Source organism: Lissotriton vulgaris, chromosome 1_1 (genome assembly GCF_964263255.1).
Source record: "Lissotriton vulgaris chromosome 1_1, aLisVul1.2, whole genome shotgun sequence".
NCBI classification, from domain to species: Eukaryota; Metazoa; Chordata; class Amphibia; order Caudata; family Salamandridae; genus Lissotriton; species Lissotriton vulgaris.
Window position 1 is genome coordinate 434125543 of NC_141685.1, and position 27502 is coordinate 434153044.

At 44.6% G+C, this 27502-nt stretch overlaps 1 protein-coding gene across 1 annotated transcript in view; it reads left to right on the plus strand.

Moving 5' to 3' along the window:
• The window catches only part of HOOK1 (hook microtubule tethering protein 1), a 905468-nt gene that overhangs the window by 798350 nt on the left and 79616 nt on the right, over positions 1-27502 (plus strand). The window contains exon 18 of the mRNA XM_086953035.1: positions 14942-15024. Within this exon, the coding sequence (XP_086809161.1) occupies positions 14942-15024 (83 nt within the window). The remainder of the gene's footprint in view (positions 1-14941; positions 15025-27502) is intronic.

The window sequence follows — 27502 nt, forward strand, 5'->3', positions numbered from 1 at the left end:
ATGGCGACTCCTGCTCCACCAGCAAACCTCTGAGCTGCGGGGTGCCTCAGGGCTCTTTCCTAAGCCCCACGCTGTTCAATGTGTACATGAGACCGCTGGCTGGGATCGTTCGTCAATATGGTATCAAGATCATATCATATGCGGACGATACCCAGCTCGTGGTCTCCCTGGCACAGAAGAACAGCGGGCTCCCGCAAGTCAACATGGCCTCCTGCATGGAAGAGATAAAAAGCTGGATGACGGCATCTTCTCTAAAGCGGAATGGGGATAAAACCGAGATCTTGCTCCTCGGTCCCCCTTCCCCCACCACCAATACCTAGCTATGGCCCTCCAGCTTGGGCCTACCCCCATCCCCGAAGGAGGACATCAAGAGCTTAGGAGTCTGGCTCGATAAATCCCTGACTCTTAACACTCAGGCAACAAAGACATCAGCAATCTGCTTCGGGTTAATCCGGATGCTAAAAGAAATCCTTCCTCTCCTACCCCTTGAAGCCAAACACATCGTCATTCAGGGCCTCATTCAATCTCGGCTTGATTTTAACAATGCCTTCTACTTGGGAGCACCAGAATACGTACTAGAAAAGCTTCAGCGGACCCAGAATTGTGCAGCCCAGACCCTACTCCAGATACCCCGTAGAGAATCAGTTAAGGCAGGGATTAAATCTCTCCACTGGCTCCCTGTCAGGGAAAGAATAAAATTCAAGGCCCTCTGTATCTCCCACCAAGCCTTCTATAGAGTTGGCCCCCAGACCAACCACTCCCTTCTCACCCCCTACTGCCCCGGTAAACAACTTTGTTCATCAAACGCCTGCCTTGCCGCAGTTCCCCGAATCAAAAGATCCAGAGCAGGAGGCAGGTTCTTCGAGCTCAACGCTGCCAAGCTTTGGAATTCCCTTCCCCCCTCCCTACCAGATCCTCTCTTCTTTCTGCAAAGAACTAAAAACCTTCCTCTTCAGAAACTAGCCACCCCATCCCCCCTCGGAGTACTACGCCCTCTACTCAGCGTTTGGACGCCCTTGGGCAGCAGCCGTGCTATACAAATCCCCTTTTCATTTCATTTCAAGGGGGGGTTCTTAATGCAGCGAGCTGCAAGGCAGCCACGTGGGTGTCTGCACATATTTGCCAAGCATTACTGTCTGGATTCCAAGATGTGGAGAGATGGTCATTTTACCAGATCTGCCTCTCAGGGGTTCCTGGTACAACCATATGTCAACCTTCCACCTAGGTGGGTATCACTATGGAATCTTTTCTGCAGACAGTAGAAGTACCCATCAGAAGAAAAAATGTGCTTACCAGCAGTAACAATATTTCTGGTGGATACTCTGTCTACCTGCAGATTCCGTACGGACCTACCACCTTCCCCGTTTGATGGATAGTTATATGGAAAGTTAATAACATCCCAAATATGCATATATTTTGAAACTGCATTACCCTATTGATGTCAGTCCGTCCTTAAACCTCAAATACTTGGAAAATGGATGGAAATTGATATTGTTGGCCCACGGTGGGTTCTATATGGCTTTGATGATGTCATCCGATGCTACATTATTCGTCAGTACAAAGCTAGCGTCCCCTACCGGCGACGTGAGAGCTTTGAAGTTTTTGTATCAAGTCTGACACCTGGGATTATTCTACAGGTGAGAAATCAGGAAGTAGATAGTGAATCCACCAGAAAGATTGTTACCGCAAGTAAGTAACTTTTGTTTGGTAGAATGTATGACAGACCTCTGATTTAAATTAGTCACTCTCCCCTTTTGGTGATTAGTGTCCTTTACTCTCTTGAACATTTGTAATGTGTTGCCTCCCTCAGACTTGTTTTTGTTTTCCTCCAAATTAATTGTTCGTTCTTATCCTTTAGAACAGAGGACTTATTCTCTTTGCTGTAACTTTCCATTTTACATTCATGATCATAAACACAAATTGTGACAATATTTTCTGAAATTGTATTTGTGCCATATCAAGAAGGGGCTTATGCTTACTGTGCTTTCCTTTTGCTGCTGCTGCAAAGCCATATGAATGGCAGGATGTGCATTATATGAGTCCGTCTAACATAACATAACACAATGTGTTGTTGGAGCTGGCCTTTAAAAACATCTGAAGCAATATCTCCTATGTGACCTTTCTTCACAGATCATATTGAAGGGTCATGAAAAGGATACCACCACTCTTTGACAGACAGTATGATGGAAAGGCACAACACTAAAAAAATATCTATTTAAAATGTTTTTACTTCTTGTTGAGTAAGGATGAAAAAAAATCAAACCTTATATAAAGCTCTCAAGTGCAGCCCAAACGACAACAGTAGAGTTTACAGAATCAGGCAGCAGATAGGTTCTCCAGTATTGAATCTTTCATAGATTCACATGCTTGTATCTTCCCCGTCGTCGTGGTGGGAGACTCACGGTAACAGAATGACCATAGCAGTATTAGAAAAACTGCATAGAAAAACTCCATAGGGAGTCACATTATTTGGTAACCAAAATCATTATTTGGTCCAAAACTCAGCCAATCAGCTGCCAGCCCTAACATCACACTCCCCAGCAGAGCCATCATCTCTCAGATTTCTAACTGCCTTCGTGTGAGAAGGAGTCTCCCTGAGCCTTGCTCAGTTTTGTTCCTGAGTGAACGTTTGACCTTTCCAACTGAAAGTTCTCTCTTCTGGATTTAAGGTACTGTTTTTCATCTTATACCTACTATGGCTGAAAGCTCTAAAAAGAGGCTTTTCAGGTCCTGCACATCCTGTGGGAAAGCTAGACTGTATTCTGAAGACCCCACAAGGACTGTTTGTATTGTCTTCACCCAAAACATGTGCCTAAAGACTGCAAGCACTGCAGAACCTTTTCAGCTAAAAGTTTAAGGGACAGAGAGGCACGCTTACTGTTGTGGCTTCAGAAAAAGAAGGCCACTTCAGAATCTGACACAGAAAACAATTCTAATATCCAATCTTCTAAGAAGTGGAAGTCTTCTGCTCCTGAGGAAAAAGTGGAGTCCAAAAAGCAGTAAACTAAAGACAAAGAGGTTTCTTCGTCTTCTCATCCTCATACTCCACTAAAGAAGTCTTCAGAGTCAAGGGAGGTGTCTTCAGCCCCATCGACGAAGATTGGGGGCGTCGCCGGCGCTTATTTCTGTGAAAACGTCAATGACTACAATCTGGACGACGACATTTGTGTCGACATCGGTGACTAAAACAACGTCATTGAAGAAAGGTTCGTTGACGGGAAGAACATCGTCGACCTCGCGGACGACTCCGTTGACGACGACCTCGTCGACGATGACTTCGTCTACGGCACCATCGGCGGCAATTACCTCGTCGACGATAATTCGCATATCTTCGTCCACGGGAGCGTTGATGACTGGAACTCTGTCGAAGATGTCCTCATCGACGGTGAAGAAATCTGCAGAATTTACAACCTGGACAAACATTTCTCTGCTTCCTCCATCAAATCTGCTAGAGATACAGTCAGAGGATGACGAGTTGACGGGAGTAGCTTTCAGTCCTTCAAAGCTACAAATAAAGAGTCAAGACATGGATGAAGAAGAGTGTCAGGAGGTTCAAGAGGTATTCTCATTTCAAGATCGTCCAGTGTCCGACATGAGTCTTGAGATATGAGTCTTTCCAGCAATCATACGACTATGAAAGGAAGAGAAAATGCAGCCTGATGTGAGGGAGGAGTCTGTCTCAATGCCGATTTCTCTAGTGACTGACTTACGTTACATGATCAACGACTATTACCGTCGTTTTCCTGAAGTTAATACTCCTGCCTCGAATACTTCAGTCGGTTCTACCCAAACTCCAGTACCTCAACCTCCACCTTCAGTGCAAAAGGTTCGATCTCCCCAATTATCACAATTAGGGATGATTTCGTAGAGAGTGACGGAGAACAGCCAGAAGAAGGAGAACTTATTCAGGAGAATCCAGTAGGAATAGAATGGGATTATTATATTTTAACTACAACTCCGTCTACATTGCCGTCACCAGCAAACTCTCCTCCGCAGCAGGGGCCGCTGGTGTTCAAGGGCGAAAGGAGCGTTGCCCTGCCATCAAGGGGGTGGGGAGAACCTACGAGCATCTTTAGTCAAAAAGTTAATAGTTGGGCTTGACTAGAGCTGCTCGTAGGTTTTTCTCCCTCTCCCCCGTGATGGCAGGACAACATGCTCTTTTATGAAAGACTGAGAAGGTTTTTTTTGGTAGAAGTACCTGCCTGCGCATGTGTGAGCAGTGAGCGTGATGATTCTCGCCCTTAAGGCACAAACCAGGCCAGTGACGTCACTGTGAAGGCGTGCCCAGTTTCAGCGGTGATGCTTAGGCTTACTTTTGGGCGTATACTGCCCTGGCCTAGGATGGGAGCTTAAGAGTTGCATTCCTTTAATGGAAAAGGGGGGGGGGCAGACTCAGGGGTGACGCAGCAGAAGTGGGTGGCTATAATGGAAAGCCTGCCTCGCCTCCTTCATTGCTCCTGTATCTTGTATTAGTTGATGAGGCCTGAGGGGTGGAGCCCAGCAGCTTTCAATCCGGAGGACAGGGAGTGCTGCAGTGCACGTGACACCTCGTCGTCCGTTAGATGGACTACCTCACGAGTAAGTGCTTTGTTTTGTAACAACTACAGTACATGGTATATTATGTTAGCTTAACACGGAGCATGGAGGAGTCTCCGCAGTGAGAGCTTGCACACACCAAACATTGTTAAGTTTATACATGCTGTAACTGTGGAGACTTACCTCCAAGCTCCTTGATTGATATGTTATTTTTGCCCGTCTGGTGCATGTAATGCCATGAGGGTCGGGAGCAGCGCTGACTAGTCCTTGCCTGATATCGATTTGTAGAAAGTCGGGTGCTCAGCTACCCTCTCCCACTTCAGCAAGTCCACTCTCCCTCAAATCCCTCTGTTCTCTCCAAGTTACTCTACTGTTATCGCTCGACTCACTAGTCCACATTTGATTTATCTGCTCTTCCCCAGGATGCCCCCTCTCTCTGATTGTCTCCCTCCGTCCTGCCTCGTTGCTCTCCCATTTAGGTTGCCTCGCCCCTCCCCAGTATGTCTCCTTTCACCCAGTCTGTCTTCTCTCCTCATCTGCTCCTCTACTGTCCCTATCGGCTCTCACCTATCGGGCCTCCTCTCCCTTTGACTCCCCTCTCCCTCTGTCTCTTCCTTTTCACTCCCAGTCTATCCGTTCTTAATACCAACCACCCAGCCTTTTCCCTCCTGAATTCCTCACTCTCACTGTCCATCCGGTCTCTCCCCAATCTCTTCACTATTTCCCCACTCTCTCATACTTCTGCTCCCTGAAGTAGCCTTCCCACTCGCACCTCTGCCATGCCAGCTGGTACTGGGTACTCTGAAGCCCTCACTTTCGGAAAATGTCTTCTTTGCTTTTTTTCCTTCGAGTTGGAAGTGAAGCAATGTATTAACTGGCATGATGCGGATGGCGTCATTTCAGTGTTAGGAACAGCAATGGTGACATCATTTTCTTTGCGTTGGCCATACAATTGAAATATGCGAATGCCATGATGGTCCTGTAGGTAATCTAGGGCAGAGTTTCAAATACATAGAGGAACAATGTGCCTAATTCCTTGCAAGATTAGACTATCATTGAGCTGGGTAACCACTTGTTGTAGAGTTTGATTGAGTGCTACACGTTTAAAGCGCTATATAAAAAAACTGTTCTTATTATCAGTACTCTCAAGTTATCCATGCTTGCAAAAGGAACCATTAAGTCAGTGAACTGGCAAATGGATGGAGGTTAGGCGACCGGAGTCATGAGTAATGCAGCCACGAGAACAATCAGCCTGTAGACTTCAGTGTCTATTTAATATCTTTGCTAACTCCACAAAGTTGACAAGGAAAAAAACTATAGTACTGCTATTCCGACTTACTTAATGGGTCACATTGCTCCTGTGACGCAGCTGAGTGCGTAGTGTCTGTGACACAATGGTTTCATGCCTGTGACTTATGGCTGCTTTTCTCAGGATTTCATGCTTAAGTTGGGATATTAAGGCAGTCATTATTAGTTTTGTAGTAAATACTGGTACTTCAGACCTGATTATATTTATTAGAGAGGGAAATGGCCAGTAAATAGTGCACTAAAATCTACACGTTTTAAAAAAAAAACTAAACGTGGGAGGCAATAAAAATTGTTAGTGGTAAATACCTAACACCGCGGTGTCTGTGTTAATTGTGTGTGACAATTATTGCATCCCATAGCGTTCAGCTCAAAATGAAGGGCTTAGCTTTTAAGCTGTACCTGTCAATGGGGTTCAGTATTAGTTCTGCAGGAATGTCACAGAGATGCGTATTTCGCATTTTATGTCAGAAATAGCCCATCCTATTCCCAGGGCTATCTGTTGATATTAAAGCTTGTATTACATAGTGATGGACCTAATTCTCAAAGGTGTTTGAGCTTGTAAGGCAACCTCTTTCTACGTCCTTCTACCCCTGACTCTCTCTCGCTCTCTCTACCTATCCTTCCTTTACCTCACCACCCTCTTTCCTTTGCCTGCGTCTCTATCCTTTTCCCCAAAACTCTCAACATGTGTATCTCACCTCTTTCTCAGCCATCTTTCTGTACCGACCTTCGCCAATTTTTACCTCTGTCTACCTCCAACAACTTACTCTTCACATCTTCACATCATCTCCCTCTGCTTTGTCTCTCTCTCATCTTTCTACCTCACTTTCTTCTTTCTACCTCACTTCTTTCTACCTAACAATATTGTAGTGTCTTATCTCTCTAAAAATGAATAAATAGCAGCTCTTATCTATCTACCTCTGACTATGTCACCTCTTTGTACCACCCTCTAGCCCCCCTTCTATGCCTTACCGATCTCAGTCTCACTCCTCTATCCTTACTTTGCCTCATGTCTTCTAACCCATGCCCTCTAGATCTTGATGTTCCCACTCCCATCTCACCTCTGCCTGATTCACATCTCACCTCTCGCAGGTACACCTCTATGTACCTGTCCTCTCTGTCACTCACTATCATTACCTCATCAAGTCAGTATTCTCTTTGCACCTCACCACACTGTTCCCATCTCACTTCCTCACCTCTCTCTCTACCTCATCTTTCCCTTTAACTCTCCTATTTTCACCTCACTTTAACTCACCTCTCTCCGCCCTTCTTTCCCCACACTTTTACTCACCACCTCCATCTCATTTCTCTGTCTTCCTCACCTCACTCACTCTTATCTTTGTACCCCACCTCACTCACAAGCTAACCTCTCAATGTGCCTAACATTTATTCACAGCCTCACCTCTCCACCTCCCTTCTTTCTCCTTGTTGGTTCCTCCTAACTCGCCTCTCATTACCTTCCTTCTCCGTTGCTACCTCTTTCTCTAAAGCAACCATTTATGCAGTCTGTCATTCTCTTTTCACTCCATTTTCTCTGTACCACCTTTGTTTCAGTCCTTCGTCTCTACCTTGCTCTCTACCCCTTTCTCCATTGTTGTACCTCACTCTCTCTCTACTTTCCACTCATACTCTACTTCACCTATCTACTTAATCTTTTCCCTCTACAAATCTTTCCGTTTTTAATCCCTCTTGCTCTGCGCTTTACCTAACCTGTCTTTCTACACCTTACTTCTAATTTTGTCCCTCTCTGTCACCACTCCACCTTTACTTTTAATCTCCTATTTTTGGAAAACTATAACATGGGAAGCCTTTGCTGTTACATGCAGGCATGTTTTACACAGAGTACTACTTGAAATATATTCATATTTTCTGCACTTTTTTTTTAAATGGCGTTTCTTGCATGAAAACAGAAAATTAATTTAAGGAAATAGTATCATCATATTGATGTACAGCACTGCACAGTCAAAGATGTGTTTATTGTATAGTTAAAACCATTGCACGTGTTTCAGTGTATTCAAAAGTTAATATGGGCATAAGCAGAGATTATCCTATATAGCTCATAAAATTGGCAATTTCTTAAATGATAAATAATTCAATCATATTGCTTTATTAAACTTCCTGCTTCTTCAAATTTACTTGAAAATGCACCGTTTGTCCGCTCCTTTTTCAAAAATTTCTGTAGGTTGCTCAGGCTCGCTCGCTACGTTTGCTCGCCACAGTGCAATATGACAGTCATTTTACGCTGGCCACTTTCAAATGTCACCAGCCGCCACTGCTCCGCAGGACATTGGAGGATTCCATGACATTATGGAAAAAGCCTCAAAGAGATTTGAGCTTCCACTACCAGTGCAGGAAACTGAGTGTTTTCTTTACGATTTTAAAGAGGAATCAAGGAAATCCATCATCGATCATATTTGGGACGAGGGCTTGAAAATAATGAAGAACCCAGCCTCGGTTGCGGCCTCGGTGCACAGAATAGAGAAACAGTATTGGGCCCCAGCATCTTCTCCGGCATGCTTAATTGGACATCCGCGTCCGGAATCAGTGGTAATGCAAGCTGCACTGAGACAGTCCAAAAATCCAGTCTCAAATTCTGTAGCTTCTCCTGATAAGGAAGGAAGACAGATGGATGGTGTGGGGAAGAGGTTTGCTGTGATGGAAGCAGCTTCCATTAGAGCTGCAAATGCTCTAGCTCTGATCAGTCGGTACAATAGACAGATGTGGTCAGACATAGCACCGTTGTTGGCCCATCTACCAGATGATAAAAAGGAAGAAGCTGCCGCCATATTACAGGATGGGGCTAGGGCTGCCTCTGAATCCATAGATATTGTGATGGATATTTCAACGGTGCATTTAGGCAAATGGCGGGTGCAGTGGCACTCCCAAGACAAGGTTGGCTTAAGGCCACTTCATTCAGTCCAGGCGAAGATAATAGATATGCCTTTTGATGGAGAAAATCTCTTTAGAAAGCATATAGACGATGCTCTCCAAGGAATCAAAGCTGACACAGACACAGCGCGAGCTTTGGGCTCTGGACAGCAAGGTAGATTCCAATCCTTTCGGAAAAGAGGGGCTAGAGGACAATACAATCAAAGATCTTTATATCAGTCCAGCAGATACCAACCAACATTATAGTCAGCCGGCGTCAGTTTTCGAGCAACCAACAATTTCTGTCCTCAAACACCCCGTATCATCAACAGTCCAAAGGGAAGAATACTGCGAGGGGTAAATCGCAGCAAACCAATAGGAGACAGTGACTTTGTCAAAGTGCCCGCCACTTGCTAAGACCTCGACAACGATCATTACCTTTCTCTCTTTTATCAGAAATGGCTGTCGATAACAACAGACGGATGGGTGTTGGACGTAATACATCAAGGCCATACCCTGGAATTTATACAGGAGCCCCCGAATCAACCTCCTGTTCACAGGAAGCAACAACATCTGTCAGCCCTCAAGGCAGAAATATTATCTCTTATAGTAAAAGGGGTAATAGAGGAGGTTCTGTTTCCTCAGCGAAGGAAAGGATTTTATTCTCATTTCTTTCTGATAAAGAAAAAACAGACGTCAAATGGAGGCAGGTAATAGACCTGAGAGGTTTGAACAAATTCATCAAAAAGATAACTTATCGTATGCTATCTCTTCAAGAAATACTCATGCTTTTACGCAAAGGAGACTACATTGCATCCCTGAACCTCTTAGATGCCTATTTCCACATTCCGATTCACATAAAACACAGGAAATTTCTGCGTTTCATGGTTGCGGGGCGCCACTACCAATTCAAAGTCTTAACCTTTGGTCTGAAATCGGCACCAATGGTCTTTACAAAGTGCATGGCGCCAGTAGCAGCACACCTGAGACTTCAAGGTCACCAAATTTACCCACATCTGGACGATTGACTCATAAAAGGTGCATCATTCCAGGATACCCAGCACTCACTGCAATGCTGCATGGATCTCTTCCGTTGTCTGGGTCTAAGGATCAACTTAGAAAAGTCATCTCTCATTCCGTCTCAATCCCTTCAATTTCTAGGAGCCATGCTTCGCACAAGGGAAGCAAAAGCTTATCCTACAGAGGAACGTACTCAAAAAATCATAAGCCTGGCGTCACATCTGCAAACAAAAAAGTGCACTTCTGTGAGAATCTACAAGTCCTTATTGGGGATGATGTCGTCCTGTATCCCCTTACTTCCCAATTGCAGACTGCACATGAGACCTATCCAAGAGTTTCTAGACAAACAATGGACACAATCCCAAGGGTCCTTCGAAGATCTGAGATCCAAGAGAACCTGTCATGGTGGAGGATCAGGTAGAATTTAACAAAAGGTCTGCTCTTCAAACCTCAACATCACAGTTATGTTATGATGACAGATGCATCACTCCAAGGTTGGGGGGCACATCTCCAAGACCTCGAAATACAAGGACATTGGTCCAGCCGCGAAGCTCAACTTCACATCAACCTGTTGTAACTAAAAGCAGTATTCTTGGGATTACAGGCGTTCCTTCCCAGAATCCATAGTATGACAGTACTAGTCAAGACGAACAGTACAACGACGATGTTTTACCTATTAAAACAAGGGGTTACAAAGTCAAACCTCCTGTCAAAACAAGCTCAGGAAATTTGGAAGTGGCTACTGCTTCACACATCTCACTGCAAGTCCAGCACGTTCCAGGAGTGCACAACACAAGGGCAGATATCCTGAGCAGATCAGCTAGTGTTTCCCATGAGTGGGAATTAGCTCAAAGTCAAATTTTGCGAGTGTTTCATCTGTGGGGCACCCCATCGTTGGATCAGTTCGCAAACCACCACAACTCGAAATGCAAGCACTTCGCAAGCAGGTTTCCCCAGGCGGGATCGTGGGGCAATGCACTACCGCTAGCTGGACAGGTATGTTTGCGTACGTATTCCCTCCATTCCCTCTGATATCAAGATATCAAGAGTGTTAAAGAAGATGAGATCAGAACCGTGCCACTTAATTCTCATAGCCCTTACATGGCCAAGACAAGCCTAGTTCTCAGAACTTCTCCAGTTGTCAGTGGCACCCAGAATACAGTTTCTGCTATTGCAGGACCTGATCACTATGAACGACGGCCAAATTCTTGATCCAAATTTGAAATTGCTGAACTTGTCAGCCTGGTACCTCACAAACATGAATTCCAATCCTTAAATATTTCTCAGGAATGCCGGGATATACTCTCACAATCTCAGGCAATCTCAACGAATAAAACATATACAGCAAAATCGAAAAGATTTTGTCAGTGGTGCGCATCTCAAGCTCTGTATCCCTTTAATGCTTCTCCCGTACCTTTTAACATTTGGCCAAAGCTGGTCTTTCTCATGCGTCTATGAAGGTGTATATGGCAGCTGTTTCAAGATATAGGAGGGTTCCAACATCCATTACTTTGGTCACAAGGAGTGATAAAAGAATTTCTCAAAGGGCTCTTAAGAGTGTTTCCCCCAGTTCAGCACCCGATAGTCCCTAGGCAAATAATACGATTATTACGCAGCTCATGAAACCGCCGTTTGAACCAGTTCATAAAGCGGACTTACAGTTTATTTCATGCAAGACAGTCTTGCTGTTAGCCCTCACGTCAGCAATGAGGGTCAGTGAAATTCAAGCTTTCTCAATTGCAGAACCTTTTTTACAGTTAAAGATAAAGTTATCCTTAGGACAAATCCAAAGATCATTCCTAAGATTCCGTCCATTTTTCATCTCAGTGAGCCTGTAGTGTTACCTACATTCTTTAGAGATCCTTCTTCGACTACGGAAAGAGCCCTACACTCTCTAGACATTAAACGATGTTTAAAAATCTACATTGATAAAACGAAGTCTTTCAGGAAAACAAACCAACTATTTATAGCCTCTTCTGGGCCTAGAAAAGGTTTAGCGCTGCTCAGATCTAGTGTTTCGCGATGGATAACTTTTTCCATTTCCTTATGTCATGACAAAGCTGGAAAACCTCTACAATCCAGAGTGCATTCCACGAGAAAGATGGGAACTTAAACGGCTCTGTTTGCGGGAGTGTCGCTACCAGACATCTGCAGAGCAGTGACATGGAAAAATGTGCACATCTTCACTAGATACTATTGTCTGGACACTGCTTGGAAGGAGGATGTCGCAGTGGGACAAGCAGCTCTACACCATTTATTTTAATAAGGTATTTCTCAAACTATATGTGTTTTTTTATACGTATATGCAAATATATTTATGTGTAGATATATGCATTTAATATCCAACTCTATTTGGATGTTGTCTTTGCATAAGCATTCTGTTATTGCAGATTTGTTCATATGGATTACGTCTAGGGTTTATAATATCCTGGAGATTGGAGCAGAGCCCGTAGAGATTATAGGGTTCTATTCTGGAAACGCAATATGGTATGAGTACTGCTCTCTATTCTGATACAAGCATGTGAATCTATGAAAGATTCAATACTGGAGAGAAAACTAGTTACTTACCTGTACACTATGGTTCACCAGTATTATCTTTCATAGATTCACATGCGGCCCGCCCACCTCCCTGTTTCTCAGGTAGACCATTTTATCTCTGGATATATCCTTGTCTCTCACTTGGGGCTGGAAATCTGAGGGATGATGGCTCTGCTGGGGATTGTGATGTCAGGGCTGGCAGCTGATTGGCCGAGTTTTGGACCAAATAATGATGAGGTTTAGTTTTTAATAATGTGATACCCTATGGGTTTTTTTTGCAGTTTTTCTAGTACTGCTATGATCATTCTGTTACCGTGAGACTCCCACCATGACGACGGGGAAGATACAAGCACGTGAATCTATGAAAGATAATACTGGAGAACCATAGTGTACAGGTAAGTAACTAGTTTTTTACTCCAAATTTAGAAGCTCAGTCCTCAGACAACATTAGGAATAATGGCAGCTTTATCAGTGTGGATGATTAACTATCTCCAAACAAGTCATAAAATATCAGCATTTGCAGTAAGTACCATCTTACACGAAGGAACAAGAAACAACATTAAGCCTCCTGAACGATGCATGAACTCAGCTCCTAAATGTATATGTTTCAGAAATGCACTAAATTTGTCTCATATATTTTTGTTTCTGGCGAAATTAAACATTTAACCGTAAATTACAAAATTGGTCCCCACATAGACACTATGAATGTCCACAGCATGTCATGGACGTGTCATATTAAGGCAGTAGGAAGTCAGAATTTTGACATGAATGCCCACATAATGCCAGGACAGCCAAGATATTGTCAAGTATACCACCAAAAGACGACCAAGGTTCATAACATCCGCTGGAGTTTTGTCACCAACTCTGCCTCTGCAACCATACAACACGCATGCACCCACACACATGCTTACTCACATATGTTCACTCATGCACACATGTTCAATTCTGTGACCCAGTTCCCCTGTTCCAAAAAAACCCTGTAAGGTGAAGCAGACTCTTTGCCACTTTGCACTGGTTCTTCCCCTGGTACAGTTTGTGGCTGGTGACAGAATTAGGGACCTATGATCCTTGGGGCAAGCAGGTATATTGTTCTCGTCATCCCCAAGGCTAGCTGCATGTTCCGCCTACTGAGCTCTGAGTGGGAAGAGCATGATCATGAGTGGGCCAGGGGCACAAGGTAAAGGTCTAGGACAGACAGGCTAAGATGCAGGGAGAGCCTAAATTAGAGCACAAAAAACTGTCAGTAATTAGGGCATAGTTTTCCGTATTGTCTCCTCTGATTGACTGTGTGAAGGATTAGCCAATGAGAGGAGAAAGTTCAGTCTTAGTTAAGTCAGTTGGTCACTCAAACCTGCCTGCCCTTACTTTACTCTCCTCCCCCCACACAAGGTTGAATTGGCACAAAATTAGGCCCGGGCACCAAAATAAAAGAGGCCCCCGTTAGCAAACCAGATCACTAAAAAAGTCACTCACATTTGTAAATCAGGCCAGTTTGAACTTGTACAGGCAAGCTCTATGAGTATTTTGCAAGCTGTGGGAGACTGAATACATTTGTGTTGGTTGCTGCCAATGTTTGTGGTTATATCACTGAAATTAACAGTTAAAACCGGCCCACCAGGCCATGGAACAGGCCCACAAACTGCTAAAAAAACGGCCTACACACTAATCTGTGAGACCAGCTTATCGAGCACTGCCTGATTGCCCAATAGGCCAATCTGACTCTGTCACCACATATGCACACTCCACACAAACACACACACATCCTGTGAAAGTGAATTGAATGGCAGCCACCCTTACATGCCTTATATATATCTTTATTCTGTTACTCTTAGCAGACATCAGAAATATGTTAATGGTGAAGCAAGTCAAATGGTAAAAATAATTGGCTTCCAAAACTAAAGATGTATGAAAGAGAAGGCCTGATTTTGTCATAGATGTTTACTCGCCGGGGGATAGCCTTACTTGTGGTATTTGTTTGAACTTCGGCACTTAAACCTTTCTAAGGTAACAAACTGAGAAAAGATGGTCTCACATTTTAGTACCATGTGGTGCAAGCTACTGAATGAAATTTGGACTCAAAAGAGGCAATGGTGCTATTTGTGAGGCCCACTACTAGGGCATTAGGGGCATTTCGCAATGATTACACCAGTATACCTTTTCCTGCATTTTCATTTGGTGTTACACATGTTCTTTGTTTTAGCTTAGGATGTTTGCTATGCTTATGTTATGCAGCTCTGTAGAGCGCACTTTTACCCGGGAGGGAGGGTGTTCTGGTGCTGAGGAGGTGTGAATTTAGGCAAACCTAGTGGGACTACTCGAAAAGCAAGTTCTTCAGCTTCTTGCAGAATTCACGGAATCAAGGAGGAGGCTTTTATGAGTAGAGGTTACCGTTTCTTTAGGAGCCATATAGGAGAATGCTCAACCACCATACCTAGTTTTCTGTATGCGTGGGAATTGTGCAAATAGGAGTCCGGACGAGCACAGGTGTCTTGAAGATTTGTGAAAGCAGATACAATTGTTTAGATATCCTAGGCCAATGTTATGCAGTGCCTTGAAAGTGTGGGTGACAAGTTTGAATTGTTATATTTTGTGAATGGGGAACCTCTAGAGCTCCTTCAATTGTGGTGTGATGTGAGTGCACCTTATATCATCATAATGTCTTTTTTAACAGGGAAAAATTAAATGAAGTGCATGATGCATTACAGCAGAAAAGGGAACTTTTAGAAGATCTCCAACCTGATATAAATTCAAATTGTAAGTACTCATTTGTAATCTTTGTAACCAAGCCAATGATTTAAACTTTTGAGAAGTGTTAGAATTAAAAAAAATACTCTTCGTAATATTAACATTAAATTCGTCCAACATCATTAGGGATAGGAATCTGATGAGTATGTTGATCAGCTTATAATTTTTTGTTTGCGAAGTACACTGTCAGTGAAGGCTATTAAGTAGTGTCTGAAAAAAACATTGCTAACATAGGTGAAAGTATGATCAGTATCCTGCAGGCAGCCCCTTATATTCTACATTATTTGGCTTTCTTGTAACCATCCCTTGAACAAGGAGAACGCAAGATCTGCTTCTAGAGAAGCATTCCGCCTGTAGTGGGCCTGCAGTCTCCCATATTCCTTTTTACCACTGTCACTTCTAACCATGACTTCTGCAGAAGGTCAGGACGACTGGACCGAGCTCATCTTGAGAAAGGCCTTTATTGGGCCTTGAAAGTGTGGAGCTCCGATCTGCTGAGCTAGAGCATTTGTTCTCCCTTCCATATACCTCTTCAGTAGGACCTTCTATCTCAGCATCAGGGAAAATTTCTGCACCAAAACCTTCTTGTGTGGAAATTGAGAATAATCAACTGAGGGAGCTTGATTACCCCACAGAAGTGGTGAACATTATCCCAGTGAATCGGCAGCCATCTACCAAATCTGGTTATTCTGGTCAATGGGTGAGGTTTGTGGCCTGGTGTGAGGTATTTCAGGCTAATTCTCTTCAGGCTAAGATATCTGCTGTTCTGATATCTGCTTTGTCACTGGGCTGGAAAGGCTTAACTCTAGCCACTGTTAAAGGTTACTTACCTCTTCTTGCTGCCTTTATACATTTGTATTACCACCCATTGTTGTTTAAGTCACTAGATGTGATGCAGTTTTAGAGTGTGGTCGCATATATGTTGCCTTCTAATAGAGACTTCTTACCATAGATTCCTCACCTTTTGAATACTCCCAGATGTTAGACTGAATATGGAAAATCTTAAGCAGTGCCTTGTGTGTCAACAGGTGGCGCCACATGGGTCTTCACTGACATCACTCCTCTCCGGAAGTGATGTGCGGGGTCCAACCATACACGCAGAAATCACTGTACATCTTTCCATGCCAACAATTCTCTGAGCCCACGCTTCTGACAAAAATGTGGGAAATGTTGCCAACAGTTATCAGTGGCTCACTTACACATCAGGTGTCTATAGTATCTAGTGTCAGATTACAACCCTAAAGCCTGCAGTGACTGTGCCCCAAGGCCATCTAAAACTGGAAAGCAATGCTGTGTGTGTCAAATCATTGCAAGACTCCACGTCATGATTGACTGAATGCCAAGTGCAGGCCCTGGTCTCGCTTCCAAAGCTGTTCGCACATCAGATAATCCTAGCAGTCCAAATCCTGGGTGAAGTCTAAGAAAAAGTACAAGAAGTCCAAGCAGGACTCAACCCCATCCCACCACTTTTGATCTCTCGAGGAGGCACGAAAGTATCACTATGCCTCCAACTCGCACTTCCAAAGTAGTCATACTTTGGAGCCGATTCCGAACCTTTTACCGCAGCAACGTGAAATTCCAGCGCCTTCAGCGACGCCTCAGCAGATTGAGGAATTTAGTGAAGCCATGCTTTGGCTTTTTTGGCACATTAGCATAGTACCTTTGAGGCCTCTCAACTGGAATTCCACTTGTGAGTCCATCCTTGACATCAGCTGGGCCCTTAACTTTGCTCCAGATTCAGGGCCGAGTTCACTGCCAGTTGCCTCTCCAGCTCCACAACCTACTCTGGAACATAATCCACCAGCGCCATTGACTCCGGATGATATCAGCCAACCCATAGTGCTATTAAGCGGCGCCACCCCAACACACTTTCTTAACTGAGCCACAAGCATTCACCCACCCTTTTGACTCCAACACAATACCTTTGTCCACTAATTGTTTGGCATGGATTCTGACAATGGTGGCTATGATGCTGGGGATAAATTTGCCTTATTAGGAGGATAACTGGTACGAGGGCCTCCAGGATGGCAGTTGTCTGCATACCTCTCTAGACACTGGCTTGGTTTTGCCTCCCGGCCAGCCAGTGAAGACAGCGCCTCCTTTGCTATGGCTATGTAAAGGGCGGCGGAGTTCTTGTTCTTCAACTTCCTACTTAAAGTTAAAACTAAAGTTTGGACGGTAGTGTTGCAGCCTGGCTAAACGAGTTCTGAGCCGGTAGTGCAATTCAATGAAGCTCTTTCTTACAAGCTTTTAGAGACCTGGGCAAAACCTTTCTCAGGCCCTACTGTGAATCAGCAAGTCGCGAGATGCCATCACCCTGCTCAGAGCAACCCACACTTTCTCATCTAACATGCCACTACGGACAGCTTTGTAATGCAGGCTTCGGCAAGCTGAGTAAACCCGAACTCGTTCCCTACTACTCCGCCTGATAGGGAATTGAAGAAGGTAGAAAATATTTGGCTCGCAGGTTTTTTCGTCTACAAGTCTGGCTCTTTGCTCTGTCAATGCTAACTGCCTCTTAGGCCCCTACTCTCAAGCTTTGTGGGATGCAGTGGCCTACTTATTGCCCATGGTCCTGGAAGAAGCCCAGGCCATACTTTCTCAGGCCATACAGGATGGTCATAATGCAGTTAAGTTTATCATTCTTTGTATGATGGATGCCACTGACTTCACTGGTAGGTCTAGTGACACCAGAGTAGTCCTTGGTAGGCATGCCTGTATGCGGTCCACTGGCTTTCGGGAGACATCCAGGCCAGTCTTATGGACATGCCATTTGATAGTTGCTGACTTTTTTGGGGATAAAGCAGATTCAGACCTGAAGCGCTTCAAATATAGCTGGATCACAGCACTACCCTGGACCTGTCATCTCCTACCCGCCAGCTAGATCAGCAATTTCGCCCTCTCCTTGGGTATAGTAGGGGTTCCCAGTATCACCTCAACCCAACCAGTGCAGCAGTCGTCCCAGTCTTTTCGTGACCATAGCCGCAGTGCCCCTAAGAGAGGGCATCAGGGACAGTTCGCAGCCCAGTCTTCTCCCAGTCCAGCAGTTACACCCATTTGCCTCTAGATGACACACAGTCACCCATTTAGAGGCAAGATCCGAAATTTTCTGCCAGAATGACAGACGGTAGCTTCGGACAAGTGAGTCATGCCAATTGTGCAGTGGGGCCATACCTTACCATTTTCAACACCCTGCCCCACCCTTAACTACCCTCAGACCGACTGACAGAAGACCATCTGCCTCTTTCATAGCAGAAGAGGGAAGCTGTTTTGGCCAAAAGACCCCTAGCGAGGTTATCGACAGTAGAAGTTGGTTGTTATTGTTAATTCCGCTACTTCCTAGTGTCAAAAAAGGGCAAGGGTCTTGGTCCAGTTTTAGACCTTTGCCCTCTCACTGCATTTCTGCAGAAGACAAGTTCAGAATGCTCACCATGACCGAGGTCTTGTCTGACTTCAATCTTGGAGATTGGATGATAGCGCTGGGCCTGCAGGGCTCTTATTTCCACATCCCCGTCCTGCAGTCCCACAGGCATCATCTGCAGTTCACAGTAGCCTTAAGAATTTTCAGTCCGTTGTGCTCCCCTTTGGCCTTACAGTGCCTTTTGGGTGTTTGCGAATGTGATGTCAATGGTAGCAACAAATCTTTGGAGTTCAGGGGTCACATTCTTCCCCACTCCAACGACTGACAGTTGAAAGTAGGATGGCCCTAGGCAATCACCACCAACTTCCAGACTACAGTGAACCTCCTCACATCCTTGGAGATAATTAGCAATGTTCCCAATACACATCTGACTTATTTGCAGACACTCCCTTTCATCTGAGCCATTCTGGACAATGGCTCAGATGTTGTGACTTTTCCCCTGAAAGGAGAGTCCAGGACTTTCAGGCTATGATCCCAAAGTTTTAGCCTCTGTCCTGGACCCAAGTGAGGATAATTCTGAGACTGCTGGGGCTGATGGCTTTATGCATCTTGCTGGTGAAGCATGCCAGATAGCATACGCAGGCTCTGCAATGGGATCTGAGATTCCAGGATGCACAGTAGTAGGGGGATCTTTCTGGTCATGTCCAGATTTCAAAGGAAATGAAAACGACCTACAGTGATGGCTGCTGGACTGTGATGGGGCACACCACTCTCTCTACCCTACCCGGAGTTGAAACTGGCGATCGAAGCCTCGCAGCTGTGTTGGAGTTGCCACTTTAAAGAGGTGGAAATCAGAGGCCAATGGTGTTCGGCAGAGGCTTGCCTCCATATCAATCTGCTGGAGCTCCGAGCCATTTGCCTAGCACTGAAGGCATTCTTCTAGACCATCAAAGGAGAATGGCTACAGGTTCTCACAGACATCACAACCGCTATGTCATATTGCAACAAATAGGGCAGACATGGTTTGTGGGTTCAGTGCCAGTAGGCTATACATCTCTGGAAGTGGCTAAATGCTCAGGGCATTTCCCTGATTGCCCATCACCTTGCAGGACTTTCAAATGCCAGGGCAGACAAACTCAGCCAACTTTGCCTAGTAGATCATGAACTTAAATTGCATTTCCAGATGGCACAGGACATCTCACAGCACTGGAGAGAACTGGGCCTCGATCTGTTTACCGCCCTAGTGACTGAGAAGTGTTAAGGCTTTTGAACCTTGGAATTCGCACAACGGAACTCCCTTACATATGTTTTCCTTTTGAACTGGGACTTGGGACTTCTGTATGCCTTTCCGCCCTTACCTCTTCTGCTTAGAGTACTGAAAAATTTCAAGAAAGACTGGGCCCAAAAAATTCTAGTAGCTCCGGACTGGGTGAAAAGAGTCTGGATCTTCTGACCATGAACATTTGTTTACCAATCATGCTGTCCCTTCAGCAGGACCTCCAGTAGCAGCAGCAGCAGGGATGCATCCTGAATCTGAGCCAGTACTACGTACATCTCCATGCGTAGAGATGGAGCAGAGATAGCTATTTGATATCCATCCCAAAGTGGTTGGTGTTATCTTGGCAGCCAGGCGTCTAGCCACCAAAACGGTATACACAGGATGCTTGGAGAGGTCTGTTTCCATGTGTTCCCTCTGTAGCATCCAACTCTTGGGTACAAGAATGTCTGACATCCTGTTCTCTGGTCTTTTTTTATGCCAGCATGGCATTGTTGCAGGCAATAGTTAAGGGTTTTCTTTTCTGCTTTTTACTTTAACTAGATTAGCCATCACTTTTCAAAGCACCGTTTATGTTGTGTTTCTTGAAAGGGTTTAGCCATATCTTCCTGCCAACACCTTTTGTGTTGCCATAGTGGGGCCTTAATTTGATCTTCATGTATCTGACATGCACTCCCTTTGAACGAATGCACAGCTTCCCTCTACACCTGATGATCATCAAGAAAGTGTTCCTCACTGCCATTACATTTGCCTGGCAAGTAAATGAACTCCAGTCCCTGTTCGTGAAGCAGTCATACACATCGTTTCTCCCAAACAAATGTGTCGTCTGGACAAAAAACTGCATTCCTGCTGAAAGTAGTTAAGACTTTCCACATGCTCCAATCCATCACCTTTCTGGCTTTTTACGCTCTATATCAACCATCTAAGGAGGGGGAATAGCTTCACCGTCTTAACCATAAGAGAGCCCTCAGTTTTTACACTGATCAGACCATAGACCAACATTTAGACGATCAACTGTTTGTGGACTTCCCCGGTGCAAGAATGGCGAAAGCAGTGCAAAGGAGAAACATTCCCAGATTAAATGTTTTATGTATTAAGATCTGCTCTGGGCTAGCCAAAAAGCAACCCAGACAAGGGTTATGCATTCATTATATCAGAGCAAAGGCTGCTGCATTGGGGTCCCTCCATAGGTTCATGAAGCATTATTGCATTAACAACCAGGTTTGGTGGGATAGGCACTTAGCTTGATCTGTTCATTAAGATTTCTGGTCTGAGCCATTCCACAGACCCACCACTTCAAGAGGTACTGCTTTGGTATCTGTTCACAAAGTGAGGAATCTGGGGTTAGATTTCTCTAATAGAAGAAGAGGTTTACTTACCTTTGATAAGGCATTCTCTGGTAGATACTCGCTCCTACCCTTTCTATGTAATGAACTCGTACTGTCCATTAGCAAGATTCCAATCTAGAGATCTGTATATTCTGATTCCTGTGGGCTGCGCGTTGGATCTCGTGAACAGAGATCAGAAAGAAACTGGTTTCAGTGCGCGGAGGTGGCGCAGATATACTGGCCCCAGCATCACATCCGGGGTGGAACAGATCTGACACAGTCACGTGTCTATCAAAATTCTCCTGATCCAGTCTGGTACCTGGGGATATTCACAAGTTGAGAATCTGCAGTTACATAGGGAACATGCATCAAAGTGAAGAATTGCGACTCCTTAATAGCGATTATTAAGGAATTTCTATTAAGGAATTGCAATTTCTTATGCATGTATGAATCGCTAAAGAAATTGCGATTCCTGACATCATGAGGTGTTGCATGCAGTACGGAAGTGCCTCTGGCACCCCCTACCAGAGTTGGAGAGCTATTGAAGAGTGTCCAGATTCAAACTGGTTCCAGCGATATTCAAAAGGTTAGATATCTGCACCAAGAGTTTACAGGTAAGTAAAAATGTCACACAAATGCATTTTTAGGCAGTAATGTTTTACTATTGAGAAAGAAATATACTTAATTGAGGTACTTGCAATCATATTTCAGGGGTCTATTTTAGTACTTGTGGTGCTAGGGAGCCAAGGTCCCAAAAACCACAAGCACTTCGGGTTTACCTGCCCTGGAGATTTCTGGTGCAGAGGTACTGGATGGGTTAGTAGCCCTGCGCGCTACACAGTAGGCAAAGTGTGGGGGGAACCTAGAAACAGGCTGCAGAAGGCGACTTGGGCACAAGTCTGGGAGCTCCAACAGGGGGCTAAGTTCATGAGGGTCTTGGGAGCAAGAGAGCAGAGTCAGTGCTCGTGGACCTGGGCCAGGGAGCTCGGGTGCAGAGGGTTTTGGTTCCCGTGTGTCGTAGGCGCTCACATTGTTCGGTCAGACCTGCAGAGGGGGCAAAACAGGACAGCTGGTCCACTCCTGTGTTGGCCTCTGTTGACGTTGCTGGAGGTTGGATTTGGGTCAAACCAGCTTTGGTTGCTGCAAGGGCTCCGGTACCCTCGGTATTGGTGCAGGGCAGCTATTGGGGGTCCTGACTGCTCCACACTTGATGGGAAGACGGGTCTGACCTCTGGTGGTTTCCTCCTGGGTGGCTGCTGTGTCGGTGCACCCAGTGGTCAGCAGAATGGTGAACCGCAGGTTTCAGGGAAGTGACTCCTCCACTTCAAGGGAGATGCTAACAACTTGACGAAGAGCTGGAGGCCCTCTGAGGATTTTGGAGGATACACAGCTGCAGGATGAGTCAAGTTGTTGCAATTGTCAGGACAGGAGCAGGCAGGCAGGTTTTAGCGCCAAAGTCCATCGGTAGTCCACAGTGCTCGCTTCTTCAGTTCTTCTTAGTCCTTCTTCTTTTGTCAGGTGAATCTCTATTCCTGGTGTCCGGGGGCCACCAAAATACTGAATTTAGGACTGTTGAGGGAAGTGAAGGGTAATAGGTAATGGGCTACTCACCCTTGGGGTCACTATGCCCACTATATGACCACTTCATGTGGGTTTTGGACATAATCCTTATGCCACCTAATTCCACGAAACTCAAGATGGCGGAATCCTTCTTTCATGGAGCACATCAGGCAGTACACCTTGGGGGTGGGACTGGCCTGGTAGTGTACTGTGCCTCCTTGTATAGCTAAATTACAGCCTTTCCTGGTGCCAAATGGGCCTCAGGACAGGGGTTGACATCTCCCAGGTCTGGGTAAAACCGGGTCGCATATTAAAGGCGGCAGAGTCTTTGAAGTTCCTGGGCTTGGTATGCAGGTTTACCAGCCATCCTGCTGGAGGAGGCATGAACACTTTCCTCTGGAGCAGGCACTGTTTCTGGCCTCAGGGAGCGTGGGCTGTCACCTGCAGGGGGTCAGAAACATGCCTGTGGTGCAGGCTTGATGATACCAGTCAGCCAGCACATTAAGAGGCAGGTAGGTTTTCAGGGGGCACCTCAAAGGTGTCCTCTGGGTGAATGTTTTTATAAATCCAATATTGGGATCAGTGTAGATTTATTAAGATGAGGTATTTGATACCAAACACCATAGGTTTCAGTGAAGCCATTATGTACCTGGGTAACTCTATTGACCAGTTCCTAGTACATACCTTGAGATGGCTTCCTTGTTCACTTGCAATATCTAGCATTAGAACTAGATTTCACAGGAGCATATCTGTTCATGCAGATATGTCCTCACTTGTGCTATAATGCACCCTGACATAGGGCTCTTAAGGCCTACTGTAAGGGTGACTTACATACAGCGCAGCAGAATCATTATTGAATGCGCCACCATCACTCCCACAAACAACTTCTTCATGTACAAAACCCAGGTCTACCACCAAGTACAAGGGACATAAATGGGGAGCACATTCGCCGCAAGTCTGGCCTGATTCTATATGGCCGATTTTGAATCCAAACATATCATTTGTACCATAAACCCATTTGAGACTAACATCCTCTTATATAAGAGATACATAGAGGACATCCTGGTCTTTTGGAGGGCGACAAGAACAGCTGCAAAGCTTTCACGGATTGGGTCAATACACTGAACCTCTACCTCAAGTTCACTACCACAATCTTAGACTCGGAGATCCCCTTCCTTGATCTACTTATTAATCTCACACAAGGTCAGAAGCACGGACTGCGACAGCCTCCTCTTGTTCAAGAGCCCTTTTGGAGGACCTACCATGGACAGTTCGTACGACTTCAATGTAACTCCTGTGACCTGACTGATTATAACATGCAAGCCAAGGAACTGAGTAGAAATCTCCTTGAGAGAAAGTACCCCCCTAAGGTAGTTAGACTCACAGAAAAGAGGGCATGCAACAATAACATAGAGGCTCTTTTGGAAAACAATACACACACAAAGCAGGAAGTTATGATGTGTTAATTCCTTTACACTCCTCTCCAACAATGTCAAATCAATCATATTAAAACATTCAAGGATCTTGAGTACAGGCGACTTGAACTTAGAACGCCCTCTCTTTGCATTCAGAAGAATATCTAATATGAGAGATCAGTTGGTACATACAAGACCACTCCTGAACAAACCCAACTCAAAAACCACACTTTGGAACCTCCCACCAGTTACCGGACACTACCCATGCAGTAGCTGTACCACATGCAGATCTACTGCACATTCTACCACCCTGCACTTAGGTTTATTTTCTTGGACGCAAAGGCAGCACACCAACGGCAACACTAAGAACTGCATCTATCTCATCCCATGCCCCTTTGTAGTGTAGTTCCTATATTCCCAATAGGCTCTGCGCATTGGAATAATATAAACAGCAGTGTAGACGTAGGACTGAGGTCGACTAGGTCTCTACTGACTATATTAGACCTAAATAGTTTTGCCAGCTAGCTCAGAGGTCACTAGAGACTTTCTCGAATGTTCAGGAAAGAGTTAACTCTCCGGATTAGACAAGAAGGGATTAGCTTCTGACAACCGTACAAACATGACAACTTTGCTCCCTCAGAATAGAGTGTTTATCTCCAGAGTCGTGTGAAAACAATAGACACCTATTTCACTCAGTCAATCGTGCATACTTAGTTTCACCAGAGTGCAGAGAAATAGAGAGATGGGCGTTTTCAATAAAAATGTGTTATTTTATTCAGCAGTCTTCTTTCTCATGCAAGAGAAATGAATTGCCACAATTGCAATACTTATTATGAAGTAAAGTGCATACAGTAAAAGTAGTATTACGAAATAATACTGTAAAAGCAAAGATATGGTTTCTTAGCCATATGATACTTAAAATAGACAAAATATATATACATACATAAAACCATTGACTAACGTACTCAAATGGTGCTTCTAACTACGCCTACCCCGATGTACCTGACCTAAGCCTAATACTTGGGAAGGAGTAAGTAAGTAGCAGTTTAAGTTAAGTTGGTTAAGATTGTTTTTGCCAAGGATCTGATTCAAGAATTCTCTTGAAGGGTTTAGTCAGCTCCGTACCTTAGTAATAGAATGTGGGAGGTCTGGTATCTCTTTCTTCAGGACTTGATCTCCCAGCAACCCCCAAGGGTTACTCGGGAACACCGGAGCTGGATTTTCTAGGCGTGAGAAAAAGTAGCTTCTCCAGCGCGTCAAAGGGGAGGGGCAGCTTCCGTGGGCTCTCGCATCAGCTGGGCTCTCGGGCAAGTAGATAGCCGCTCTGCTCCAAACCACTGTGTCTTTGCTTAAGGCAACCGTTGGTATTTTATACCTAAAAGGTGCAGGGTTTGTTGTAAGGTTGGACATAAGACGTCACTAAGAACTAACAGTTCTTGCTGGACTCCAGGAGTTCTTGTTCAATCAAAACAAAAGCAGGGGGGAATTTCCCGGGCTGCTGGAGGCTTGGTTTGTTTAAAGAACGCGTTGTGCTTTCTCGGAGTTGATGGGAGTAGCCGTGCTGTGATTTGGACTGCATGGGCTATTACTGAATATGGATATGATTCTTATGCCTTTGTAAGGATATTATTGATTATAACCGCACAAGGGCATGAATCGGGAATATCGAATTAGGGTCCTAGATAGAAATACAACACCTTCATGATGCAATATGTAGAGATGACGACAAGATCAGTAAAAATACGAATAGGAGAACATAGGAGCACCATCAGATGCAGACGGAGTGCAACCACAATGAGTAACCACTTTAAGGAGGAAAATCACTCCACTAATGACCTCAAATGGACAGTCCTCGAAGCCAACCATTCCTTGAATGCCACTAACATCTTCAGACAAGAGCAACAATGGGTGTTCCACCTCCACCTCCACAGCAACAGGAGCGGACTTAATGATGAAATTCCCTGGATTGAGGTATAGGCATCCTCCATATACCACACTGTGTTGGAGCCTGGCCATCTCAAACACATGTGACGAGATGCATGCTACACATGTGTAGACACACCGCCCTACCTGATCTTAACACTCCTCGTTTTAGATACCACTGTTCAATTCAGAATACAGCTTTTTGTGAGAACGATATGCTAACACCACGCAGGGGGCCTCTCATATTAAACTCCTTAATGATCTATGAGTGCTTCCAGCGCTCTTTGACACCTTCAGAGACTTAACTACAATTTGTCCGTTGAAGAATACTAATCCAGGGGGTCCAGAAGGACCCCCTGACGGTTCTCCAGGGGCACTCCCAAATAATGTCTCATATTTATACTATGCAACATAATTCTCATGTTTTTACTATGCAACGTAATCCTCATATTCTTCGTTAGTGAAAGAGTACATACTACCTGTTCTCACATGTTTTTTCCACACACCAATGTATGTCCTCAATGGTACTTACAACTGATGCACCACATGCTCCATTATATATGATTGCTTATACACCGACAATGCAATTTTTTTTTTAACGAAACCGATGATCATGGTTTGATTTGTCTCATGCCTGTCCCTTCTGTCATGGCAGCTTTAATATTGTTAAACACAAATAATCCACATAAAGACTTCATTGGAGTGGTCCCTACAATGGTGGGGAGCACATAGTGTTCTTTTAATACCCCTCACACGTCATGCTTCATCATTGGGGTCCTCGCATCCCTCTAGGGGATGCGGCGTGCTGCTAACCTGCGACTACGTGGGAGCACTTACTTATTGGGTATGTGTGGTGTATTGTGTATAAAGGTGAGTGGTGGGTTCCGAGAAGTGATAAAAGTGATGTTAAAAAGGTACCTGGCACGTAAGGTTAACATAAACTTTTAATGAGCCCTTCCTGCTGGTATTGTTAAAAGAGTGATATGTGAGGTATTTTGTATTTTAATGTACAACACCCCCTTACACACGTCTTTCAAAAAACTGCTGATCATTGACAGAAAAGTGATATTTAAGCTACAAAAAAGGCTAATATGTGCCTACTTCTCAATTAAAAGGTTTCTGCGTTGAGACCCTGCATAAGAAGAGAAAAAGAACACAAAAGACGAGCATTTTGATATTTGTAATTTAAATATCCAAAGGCGCAGGTTCAGTTACCTAGAAAAATGTGAGGGCAGCAACTGCAAGACAAAATTTGTCATCGTATTGGTGGTTATGTGCCCTGTAAAAGAACAAAGACAAAACAATACACAACAGTTAACATAAAACACGCGCTCTAATAGGTTAACCTGTGTAGTTATTTGGAAAAGGAATCTAATGTTGTTAAAGGTTTGGTGAAAGAAATCATATATGCATACTTGCTGCCAAATTACTGGTTGGCACCATGAGCCTCCAAACCATGGGGTAGTTGTGCTATTTAGCACCCTGTGGAGAACAAGTTACAACACCCCGTTCAAAATGACGCTCCTTGTTTACTTACTTTATGTGATGGTGCTCGAAAATGCCTCAGTGCCCGATCATACTCACGGCCTCAAGGGAATTCCTGCGCCTTACTTATCCCACTCGC